At 36.1% G+C, this 12,729-nt stretch overlaps 1 protein-coding gene across 1 annotated transcript in view; it reads left to right on the top strand.

Moving 5' to 3' along the window:
- Positions 1–11,663, top strand: part of LOC149065418 (prenylcysteine oxidase 1-like) — a 30,260-nt gene extending 18,597 nt beyond the window's left edge. Inside the window, exons 4-5 of the mRNA XM_089254112.1 lie at positions 7,063–7,271; positions 7,553–11,663. Coding sequence (XP_089110238.1) covers positions 7,063–7,271; positions 7,553–8,310 — 967 coding nt within the window. The 3' untranslated portion in view covers positions 8,311–11,663. The remainder of the gene's footprint in view (positions 1–7,062; positions 7,272–7,552) is intronic.
- The last annotated feature ends 1,066 nt before the right edge of the window (positions 11,664–12,729 follow it).

Below are 12,729 nucleotides of genomic sequence, written 5' to 3'. Positions count from 1 at the left end.
GTTTCATAATAGAATCAAAATGTATAAAAAAATATTTATCTCATGGAAAATAATCAAGTATATTTTTGGATGAGCGGTGTAGTTATCCAAAATAAATAAATCTTTTCTCTTTTGAAAATTCTCTATCTAGCTTCTTCAACCATTGTTCGAAAATCTCTGATGTTATCCATGCCTTTTTGTTGCCATCATAGTCCACAGGCAGAGTTTCAACATTTTTAAAAGCACTGAGATTTTTTTGATTTTCCGATAACTAATGGTTTCAATTTTTCCGACCCGTCTGAGAGTTTGCTCTGCTGCCAAAAGAGCTGTCAAACTATCTTTGTGCTTTTTACATCCTTCACATTTTTCTCCTTTGAAGGTGAGTTTGTTTTGGCAAAAACCGAAAAAATAAACCTGTCGCATTACAATTAAACACATTTACATCTTTATACTCTTCTATCATTGGTTTGAGAACATCATTCTTAAAATTTTCAACAGGTTCTTGAGATGCAGATATGCTCTCTCCACAAACTTTCCTAAAAACAATCCCATGGCGTTCTTTGAATCGGGTCAACTATCCACTGCTTGCAGTGAAATCACCTTGATTGAGACTTTTTGCAATTTTTTTTGCTTTTTCTTGAACTATTGGTCCAGTTAATGGGATTGAGGGAGATCGAACGGATTTGAATCACAAAAGAGTTGCCTCTTCCACATCACTGAAGTCTGATTTCTTTTAGTTTTCTCTGCTTGGTCATAAGAAGATTCAAATGCTGACAAAATTTTTTCCTTATTTTTACCAAATGTTGAAATGGTGTTCCGTGCAACTCCATATTCTTTGGCAAGTTAATTCTGAGTTTTTCTCCTAATTCTAGTTTTTTCAAAATTTCAACTTTTGATTTTAAAGTTACTTACAGTATGAAGTTTGCATGGAGCCATTGCATTCACGGCTGGCGATACTCGTGATGAAAACCAAATGATATATTCAGCGTCTAACCGCAGGCTTTAGCTCTTTTTCTTTTACTCCTTTTCCAAGAAATCATTCCAAGAACAAAACTTTCTAAACCTGAGTTCCGCCAAAAACATTCTCCGCAATAGATAATATCAAAACTCCCAATAGACGAGATTTTTATTCCTATTGGATGGTGACAATATCCTCACTTTTTTTGACCATGAAAAGAATGAAAGACCTTTCCTATAAACGCCACTAAAATGATAAGCTGGTCAATAGGTTTCAAACATTCATTCTTCACAATCATACCCCCCCCCCCAATGCATAAAAGGGACCCATCATAGAAAACAAAGAAACGAAAGATTGCAAAATACCCGCGAACAGTATCAAAAAATTCTTATAACTGGTTAACACACAGGCAATCATAAAAATCAGTCGTGGTAAAGGGACAAAAATTGTAGTCTACTGAAGCAGAGTTAAGCCAAACATGTGTCAACTTAGAAAGTTTCCCCTACATTATTGTGCCAACTAAGGGAATAATAGATGTAGAGTTATCGAGATTCCACTGTATGAGAATGTCTATAATATTATTCTGTCAAATATTCATTGATTTCTTACTGATAAGTGGAATTTATGGTGCACAGTTTGGAGCAATTTTCTGTCATTATTCTTGCACATTCACCGCATATTGAAGTTGCACATCCCATGCAAAAATTAAGTTTTATTTTCACATTTTGATGTTACCCGATATCAGACTCGTTTATTTGTTTATTTTTTTCATGGTTCACAAACAGTTACATGTTCAAGAGCCCATGAATGTTTCCTCTTGCGCAAGGGCAACACGTGTGATTAACATAGCTCTTCAATAAGATTTTAGAGAAACTGTATTTGCTAAATAGTTCTGGCCTTCTGTACTGCTCTATACAAAATCCAGGAACTTTTTTATAGTGAGATCTGGGATGTTGTAGAAAATGTGGACATGCCACCCCCTGTGATGCAACTTTCACAGAATATTTTCTGGCCATTTGATCGGCTACAATTTTGGGAAACTGTGTTGAATTGTAGTGTGAAATAGTTTCTGGAAGCTTTTTGGGACTTCCACTGCTGATATCGCTTCAGATGAAGCGTGCTGAGTAATAAAACATTTTTATCTCTTTGATAAATTTTCATTACAAAATCATTGTATTACAGTAGCGATGTTCTATACAACTGTAGTTTTTCTATGTTCATTGCGTCAGATGACATTGCTCTTCGATTTTGTCTCACCCTCCCTACTAAGGTTGTATTTTTGGCTTTTAGCATTTGAGTCAGCTTCAGTGTAGTGAAAGAAGGTGTCGGTTGAGGCATTTCTGTCCTCTTGTTCTCAAATTTCTTGATCAGTTACATCACTGTGCTCTGAAAGAAAGAGATTTGTTGTACACTGATCCTTTTCAAGGTTTGGAAATTTATTCAAAACATATTTGATGCAAGCCATAATTTTATTCTTTTTCTGTGACATTGTTTGCCTACAAAAATTTCAGCTACATGTTTTTTTTTAGAGTTAAGCTTTCACTTTCCCAAATCCTCAGTCATATTTACAAAGGAAAAAAATATTTAGCTCTACTTGCCATCCCTTCATTGAAAAAAATGATTATCTCAGACAATAAATTTACCTTGACCATCTTTATTCTTCACTATCGTCATTTAGAAATACTTTTTTATACAAATACAAATACAACGCCACAACAGGCAAATTGCCCAACGAGGTGGCTGACTTAAGAACATCATGGATCCCCGAGCCCCTACCTACTACTGCCACACCACACATGCACCCCCCCCCCCCGCGGAACCCCCCAACGAATAGGTACATGCGGGAATGTGCGTGTACGTGTAGTGCAACCTGACGTAAAGTTTGTTTCTGTGTAATGCTTGTTATGTGTAGTTCTGTCATCTGCCCCCAGTTTTACTAACTATGAGTGAAGTGTTATGGTTGAATGATTTACCGTTGTAGGACTGTTGCTCTCTGTGACGAGACTTTTTAACGGGGAGATCGGCTCGCATTTGCGCCTTGAAGTTGGGAACCACAGAAAACCAACTTCAGCCGACCACCGCTGTGGGGTTCGAACCCGGATCCTCGCATCACGAGTCCGACACTATAACCACTCGACCACCACAGCGGCAATAATAGAAAGGGTAACCACTTCCAAGAAAAGTATACACCCCTCTTTTTCCTATTGAATAGTATGTTTGGTCAAAATAACCCAAACTGCGGTTCTAGGTATAAGTGCTTATAGCTCTGAAGCACGAAATGTAAAGAGAATAAAATTTTTGTGAATTAATATTCATATATATATGATGTCATGAAATTTTTTTATCATGTCTGCTTAAGTTTTTGATATGAATGAAAACAAAGTTTGATTTGGCTCAAATTGACCTACTCTGCAGTTCTAGTGTTAAGAGCGTCATGGGCTCTGTGCCAAGTAATTTTTCTGATGCCCCCCCCCCCCTTCTCTTGAGGCCCATGCATTAAGACGGCACTGTGTTTGGTCACTGTACTTGCAGACAGGACTTTTTCGGATATAGTCATCATTCAGTTATTGTTATCAGAAACCCTCAGTCATAATGTGATAGCATTAACCGTTTAAAGGCCAATGTTCCATAAATGGAACATAGTTTTTATTAACAAAAATGTCAGATGAAAATTGGTTCAAACATTTCGAGTTTTTTATCGTATGTAGACGAGTGTTCAAAGTATTTTTTTGAAATAAATTCGGAAACTTCAGGTTGATATAAACATTTTTGACAGAATTTTGAAATTTGACATTTTTTTGGGCATTTTTTCCCCATTTTGATAAAAATTTGCCAAAATTTCAATTTTGAAGTAAATTGAAAATTATTTTGTGTGTTTCTACCACTTAATGTATCAATCAAAGTAAATCAATAAGTTTCTTTGTACTATTAAACGTTAAAGAGTGACGTGCGTTCAAAACTGCATGTTTCATTTATGAAACATTGGCCTTTCAAGAGAGCCGGATTCTAGGGATATCTAATGTGCAGTGCGCTGCTTTGATTTTTCCCGTTCGAACCCCAGGGTGTTGTTATCATTCTACATGTGTATAGGGGCTAATTCTGGGTAATATGACACAGAGGCGTGTGCTTTCTGGGGTGGATTGTTTGTAAATAAATATTGGGTGAGTACTTTTTTATTCTTGCATTCTTAGAAATGTATGTTTTTGCGAACTTCAGACTAATCAAACCGAGTTCGACAATCCTAGATAGTCTTGTTGTGTTCAGTTTGCAACAACGAAGATGAGGTGTTAGAAATCTCCTGAAATGTGTTCTTCAAAAGATGTAGGGCAGAAAAAAGGAGCAAAACGTAAGTGAAACACTCAAATTTCAAGAAAAGGCAAAACAGTTTTGAGCGATCAGAAAAAAAAAATTATTAAATGGGATAAAAAAAAAATTCTTTCTAGAATCTGCTCAAAACCTCGGCTCTGGATTCCACTGGAACAAATTTGCCATATGACCATTACAGCACGTTGGATAATTCATTCAGAGTTCCGAGAAGCGGATCTTATTTCACATTTGGAATTCCGAAGAGATGTGACAATTGAACATTCTATGAACGAAAGAGGGGTTAATTATTTATCTAGTCCACGTTGTCAGCTGAAAAAAAGATGTCAGGTCATCTGATGGCCATCATATTGTCTGCGACGAAAGAATGGTGCGCGGTTTGCCAAAAAAAACATTATGTATAAATGCCACCAATATAGCAAACGGGTCCATCAAATATGTATGCTTTCCTCCTTTTATCACAGATAAATTAGAAAAAAAATTGAATTTTCTGTACTCATTTGTATGTTAAAAAAACCAGTATGTGTTACGAATTTCAATTTGTAGTAGAGAAAATAGAAAATTTCGTGTGATAACTATACTCCAGAAGTAAATAATTGTTAGAATATAGGTGATACCAGAGAGAGTTTCCGCTTTTATCTCTCCCCAAGTGCCAATGTTCCATTTATGGAACATCGTGAAAAACAAAGAAAAAAATTTTTTTCTTGAAATTTCATAGTTGATCCATGTATAGGCATGCAAAAGGACCTCAAATTCTAAATTTCAAAACAACAAGTGACTTTGTTCATAGTTCGGCCTTTAAACTGTTAAGAGGCGTGGACAGTATTTAAAAATTTCGGTTTTAGATTTGTTGGTTATAAAAATCAAATCTTACATATAAATGTGAAAGTATGTCTGTCTGTATGTATGTATGTCTGTTCTTTATACAAATCTACAGTTCTAGGCGGATCGTTGCCAGATTTTGCATATATACCAAACAGGACCGGGATTGAACCGTAGGCTACTTTAAAAGTTTATCAGAGCAAGGCAAATGCCCGAAATGGGCAAAAAAACTGTCGGGCAACAAGGGTTTTGGGGCCTCAACAATTACTTTCGGAACGTTTACTTCGGTTACAGTGGTTTCCAACAATGCATTTTAGACGTGTATATATGCCTTTACAATGGTTTGTCACACCTTTAATTCTGTTATTATAACAGTTTATTCCTTTATAACGGTTTGTAAGTTTTCCAATCCTCCCAGAAATTGAAGAAAACCCGGGAAGAGCACCAGGTATTTCTGCTAGCCTATATACAGGGTATCCTGTAAGTGCTAATGCTGCCTTTATCTCATCAACCGCCCATCGTAGTAGAGGTATAGTTTCAATTTAAAAAATGCTTAAAAGGCGTTTGAATAATATTCGCTGCACAAGCTGGACGTGTGACGTCGTTAACAACAGAGGACAACTACTACGATGACAAAATTGGGGATAAAAATGTTTAAAGCCAGCTGATGAACTCAATGCTTGCCTCAAATCATCAACACTCTGGCACGAAGTTAAAAAAAGTTATCATTATCCACTAACATGTGAGTTCAACTGAAAAATGACTCAGCACTGCTATCATTTTCACACCAGTTGATCAAACTTGGCAATGGAAGAATTCCCGTAGACCCAAGTACGGATTTTGAGACCCAACATTACTACCCAAATGGATTTTGCCAGTTGTTAAATTCAGTTCAAGAACTTGCAGACAAATTTTTCCCAAACATTACACAAAATCACGAAACCATGAGTGGCTTTGTGAGGGAGCGATTCTGGCACCGAAAAATGACAGTGTGAACAAGATCTACGAAAAAATCCTAAAAATTATTCCAGAAGACTCTACATCTTAAAATCGGTTGACACTGTCACAAACTCAGCGCAGACAGTTCTGTATCCTGCAGAATTTCTGAACTCTTTTGACATTCTGGGTATGTCACTATACAACTTGATCCTCAAAGTTAGAGCACCTATAATGTTTTTAAGAAATTTGGAGACACAGAGACTCTGAATGGCAGCAGACTCTGTGTGAAGAAATTGCACAATTACATCCTTGAAGCAACGATTCTAACTGGATGTGCTGAAGGAGGAGACGTCTTCATTCCACGTATCCCAATTATCGCTGAAGAAATGCCATTCACTTTCAAGCGATTACAGTTCCCAATTCGTTTAACTTTTGCCATGACAATCAACAAAGCGCAAGGCCAGTCATTAGCAGTGGCAGGTATTAACCTACTTGAGCCTGTATTTCTCGCGGACAGCTTTTCGTCGCCTGTTCGCGTGGTGGTAATCCCAAAAATTTGTACATCTACACACCAGATGGAAAAACAAAAAATATTGTGTATCCACGAGCGATTGCCTCAAGTTTTTAATTAAAATAAAAGTAATTTTTTCTTACTTGAGGCAGAAATTTTTTTTGATTAAGAAATAATTAATAAGCTATGCGTATATAAATTTTTTACGGGGCGGGCAACGTCGCCGGGTATTAGCTAGTGCTTAATAAAATAAAAAAAGCGTCAGAATAAAAATTCTTTTACTAAGTGGGAAGCACTGTGTAACCTCAGTTATGGAACCACCTTACTTTTATCCTGATAGTTCTAACTACTTGCTCCGACCATTGAATATTTCTTCCTGCTAAACCCCCTTTTTAGAAGTGCCCCCATTAGAAGCTCTTACCTGTGTTCTCAACAGTTTACATTCCATGGATCTGATTGGTTTTCTCTTTCACCTTTTTTTTTTCTGTCCAGAATTTTTTTTAAATTTAATTTTTGTTTTTGTTTCTAGAGTTTACGAAGCCCAGAAGCAGGGTCTGGCATTCACGACCGTCAAGGAACTTTTAGGTTATATGAGCCCGAGATTGGCGAACATGACCAAGCACTCGTTAGCAGAGTTCATGAAGGACAACGGTTTTGCTGATATATTCATCAGTGAACTTGTACAAGCGATCTCTTTAGTCAATTATGGCCAGACGACTGACATGAATGCATTTGCTGGTATGTACATTGTAACATTTTTAATGGCTATATATAATCAAGTTTGATGTTTAATGGAAAGACGCTTTTGAATTTCTTTATAACAATGTATTTATTGGTTACATATCATGCTTTTCTGTTGTTGTTGTTGTTTTGGTTGCTTCACTGCCATGAATTTATGTTACATAAATATAAGGATCTTCAGATCTAATGCATTTCATAGTCAGTTTAATTATCCTATTGCAAAGACTGTAATTTTCCACCAGAGTTATTCAACTTCATATTTTATTTTCTACAACTAGGTACTGTATCTCTTGCTGGATCGGAGTCTGGGCTCTGGAGTGTTCAAGGTGGAAACAACCAAGTCCCCATCGGTCTACTGGGTGTAACTGACGCCAGAAGCATCACTGGTGAGGTCTTGCGAGTTACCTTAAACAGCAGCACGTACGCAGTCACATATCTTCAGAACCCTCCTCGTGACGAAATCACAGAAGAGTTTGACATTGTGGTAATTGCTCTGCCTTTGATATCTGATGCGAAGAACATAAAGTTTGTGAATTTTCCGAAAGACTTCGCTAAGTTTGAGAGACCTTATCACCGGACAGTTTCTACTTTTGTGAATGGTAAATTGAAACCATCTGCTTTCAAGCTGTCATCTGTTCCCAATGCTGTCCTGACGAACAATGATTCATTGATATTCAACAGCATAGGACTTACTTTTCCGGTTAGCGGAAGCGAAAGGAAAACCCGGAACAGGGTGTACAAGGTGTTCAGCAAGTTGCCATTATCGGAGGAGCAGGTGAACTTCCTGTTCAGCGATGTCCGAGCTGTGAAGTTCAAGGACTGGTTGGCCTATCCCCATTATTCTCCGCCGGAAAAGATCCCTCGTTTCATCCTGCATCAAGGTTTGTATTACATTAATCCCATTGAGTGGGCTGCGAGCGCTCTTGAAATGAGTACCATATCAGCCAAAAACATTGCTTTGTTGATCTACAATAAGTGGTTGGGTAAGAAGAAGTCTATCGATCCTATCACCAATTTGTTCAAGGATGAACTCTAAATAATCTCCACTTATTAGCCGTTTTATTCACCAAAAACTGCACAGAGAACTTTTATTTTTTGGACCTGTGATGAAACAAATTCACGTACAAATTTTGTTATGACCTGATGGATGTAATGTAACATATCACACTACCAGTCACATTCCACAAGATCAATTCGATGCTTCTGTGAGAGCACAGAGCTCGTCATGACAAAATTTTTTGCAGAGATAAGCGTCATCATTTTGGAAATGGTCAAACCATTACATGTATTTTGTGTCATAAGTAAAAACAGGTTAATTGGGTAAATATTCACATGTGAACCTGCTGTTGTTTCGATTTCATTTGGTGTCGAAACTTGTTGACTGTTCATATATGTTTTGACACCAGCTTCGCCGCATTATCTAAAGAAAAATAAGTTTGATCCTTGAAATTGAAATCTTTTTTTCAAATCACCGATACAACATTTGCAATTATATAAGCTGGTCATCATGTAATATTTTTCTCTCTTTCTTCGAGACGGACTCAAATTTCAATACTTGTGTGGCAAACATTTTCCTGTCACATCAGCAGAAAATTTATGTGGCATGTCAATTCAACATAATTCTTTGTTAATGTGAATCGTGTAACGAGAAAAAAAAACAAATATTTTGTAACTGAAGGGTGTTATGCTGAAAATCATCCATTCACACTAATAGTGAACTGGGTTTTTTCTGGCAGATATATATATGAACATGTTTCCTTCCAAGTCACGTCAACTAGGATTCATATACTGCTGCACCACTTTTAGTATTTCAGATGGTGAAACAAGAAGATGGTCTTTCATATTTAGATGCAAGCAAGTTCAGTTACCGTGGCAATTTATATCTTTTTTAGCACCTTCAATGCTTCTTGTGAGGCTTGATCAAGTGGAATTTGAATGGGAGTCTCTGACAATGATTTATAAAATTGATTTATAAATTACAATGATTTATAAATGATAAAAGATGGCACGAAAGTAATGCTCTATAGTACTATTTTGCTGTAATCCCAGTCATCGTTTGCGTATTACAGCTGTCAATGAATGGGAGAGCCTTGTGAATTCTACATCTTTGTCTTCTGTTGTTTGTCTTTTTGAATGAGCTTTGTCGTTGGCTCTAATGATGCTGCTCATGAAATAGACCATCCACCTTTGAACTGTGCTGACGTCCACTGTTTAGTCGTTCTGAACAATTAGCGATTTGTCAGTGATGCAAAAAAATTAAGCTACTCCTTTGTGTCACGTGCACATCTATGTTCCTTGTAATTTCTTTTGGTTGTACTTCTGCTGTGAATCATCGAATATCTTCACAGTTCCCTATATACACTGTTTCCAAAAGTCTGTCTTTTTTTAAATTTAAACATTTTCCTCAAATTTCTAGAAAAATGCTGGGAAAATCGTTCTCAAATTTCAATCATGTAAACCCTATGTTTGTACTCACAATTTCCAGCAAAAATTTAGTCTAGTGCATTTAGGAGATCGACAAAAATTAAATAAAAAAAAAAGGTTTTTGATCAACCCTGTATGATACAGGGCTCCCACTCGTCCTACTTTTTTGGTAAAATCCTGCTTTTGTCCTACTTTTCCAATTTTCTTACCAAATCCTATCTACAAAATTCATGTAACTGGTTGCAATTGAGCAGGGAATCATCGATATATTGCCAAATAGTACAAATGTTGTAGATTACAATTAATGATTCTGCCAAAGCAGAAATTGTATCATTTTCAAGGTTATTTGGGGGTTGTATGTAGACCATTTGGTTTATTAATTTTTCATTTGCTTAGTTTGGGGGTTCAACTAGTAGAGTAACCATTAAAAACTTCTGTCTGGATGAAAAAAAACTGTATTTGCTTTTGATGGTTTTGGACAGTAACTAGCAGTCATTGAAAATTATGGTGCACATTTTGTGTATAAGTGAAACAACAGTTTGCATTACAAAGCAGTTGGATACATAGGCCTATTCTAGGGTTGGTGATTCTGATGCTACCCAATAGCATTCCATTGTCGTCTTTATTTTTAGGGCATGCAGAAGCATACACGATGTATACAATACTCAGCAAAGAGCTAGGCCGCTGTGGTGGTTGAGTGGTCATAGTGATAGACTTACATCGGGAGGATCCAGGTTCAAACCCCACAGTTGCCGTAATGAAGGTCGACTGAAGCTGGTTTTCTACGGTTCCTAACTTTGAGCCAATCTCCCCATTAAAAAGTCTCGCCGCAGAGAGCAACAGGCCTACAAGGTTACAATTATTCATTCATTACACTTCACTCACTATGAGTTGAGAAAAAACTCATAGTTTAAAAAATTGATTGCAAGTGGCAGCACTACACATAATGAGCATTACACAGAAACAAACTTCACTAAACATATACACACATTCTAACATGTACCAATTCGTTAAAAGTTCTGCAAAGGAATATGGATGAGGTGCATGTCTGGTTTAGTAGTAGTAGCAAAGAGCTAGAAATGAAAGTGCTTCATTTTTCAAAAATTACTACACTGGTATTAAACAGTAAAAAGTAAACAGATACCTTTAAAAAGGGGATGGCAATGCAGTGAAATCATCCATTTCACCTTGATCTCTGATGTAAATAAACATCAGAGCTTATTTTGCACTGTGCTTTTGAAAGCCGAAGGTCTCGAAGGAGTGTCATTCTTACATGCCTTCATAATTTGCTGTGCATTGCGGAAGAGAATTGATAGACTGGACTGTGGAAGACTTAAATTAAAGAAATATATATTAAAGTAATGTATATATATTGTGAGAACAGAAAAGAATTATCTGTAGTTGTTAGTACACTGCTTTGACCAAAAATAGCTTTTGTAACCAAATCATTTTTGTCATTTTGCTTTGGCTCCAGTCAATCTTACAGGATACTGAAATAGTGCTATGAAGAAAAAATTTATAAAAAAATTTAGGATTTTTTTGTTATAATGATTATGTTGTCTACTGGATACCCTCCCCATCCTACTTTTTAGTCCTGCTTTTTCCTACTTTTCTAATTTTTTGAGTGGGGCCCTGATGATAATGATTTGTAAATGTAAATTTGTGATGAATGCAAATGATTTGTAACTTTCACAAAATATAGCACTAACTTTGTGCAGCACTTGTGTGCATTTTTGTGAGAGTAGCACATGCATTCACAAAGATATCAATGTTTTCTATAGAAATTCCAATTTTCATTACCTGTTTTTCATTTATAACATGTGGCATTTTCAACCAATTTTTACGAAATATTCACAAAACATTTTCACTGTACATGAGACACTGTGTTGGAATTTAGAATTTGATAATTCTTTATTCAATGAGATATGAATACTTTTAGTAAATAATTTTTTATTGCCCACGTGCAAGAAATATCTATTTTATTTTTGCATAATTTGGTTGCCAGGTATATAATGCAATTTATATAAATTTTTTTTTTTTTTTGTGAATGTCATGAAAATTCAGATGTACACAATGTCGTGAGCTGTAATTTATGTTACTGGCTGAGAGTACCTGGATAAGGGATTTTTCACAAATTGGTACTTCAATTATTTTATGTCATTTGGTTATTTAAAAAATAAGCTCACAGCTTCATTTGAATGAGTGAAGACATGTCTGATGCTATATAAGTGAAATGCTTGAACATAACACACATATATGATGTCAAAATGAAGAAACTGAGAAACTGAACCCCCCCCCCCCGAATTCGAGGTGGGAACAAAAACGCAGTTTAAATCTTTAAGGTCAATGAATTTTAGTGATCGTCAAAATGTTTGTGATTCCCCCCTCCCCTCCCGCAAAAATCCTAGTTGCAGCCATGGACCCCTGGTTAAGAATCATTGCACTAAGAACGTCCTCAGAAAGTCAAGGGAAAAACTTTGAAACCCTTTTCTCTGAAAAATTATTCTTGGCTCTTAAAACGTTATGTTGATGCCTAATTTTTTTATTTTTTTTTAAAGTCCAACCGAAATCTAAAGATACAAGGTCAAGCAAATAAAGTGAGTAGGGAATTTTTGCACAAGTGCATAAAAAACTCCTCTAATATACAGGGCTAATCTTGTATGTGATCTCACATTTAGTAATTTGCTTGTAGGATAGCATAATTTTCCCAGCCATGTAAACAAAAAGGAAATTACTTATATGGCAGGGGTCTTCAACCTTTCACATATTGCCAGCAAAATTCAAACTTCCTATTTAGCCCGCGGGCCACCACACCATCATACTGCTGTATTTATAATTGTATGAGGAATTATAGCCCCCAAAATTGAAAATTTTCATTTGTTCTGAAATCATTTTTCTTTCACTGATTATTTTTTTGTCACTGATTCCAAAATTAAGGATATGGGCTTCATCAATTAAACTTTTATTTCCTTTAATCATCTTTCAATGGTTTTTGGATATTTCATAAAAAAGTCGGAGGGCAACACAGAAT

The sequence above is a fragment of the Pholcus phalangioides genome, unplaced genomic scaffold (genome assembly GCF_987345545.1).
Source record: "Pholcus phalangioides strain wild (caught in Gottingen) unplaced genomic scaffold, Ppha-v1.0 ptg000040l_1, whole genome shotgun sequence".
NCBI lineage: Eukaryota > Metazoa > Arthropoda > Arachnida > Araneae > Pholcidae > Pholcus > Pholcus phalangioides.
The sequence above is the reverse complement of the archived record's forward strand: the minus strand, read 5'-3'. Positions and strand labels throughout refer to the sequence as shown.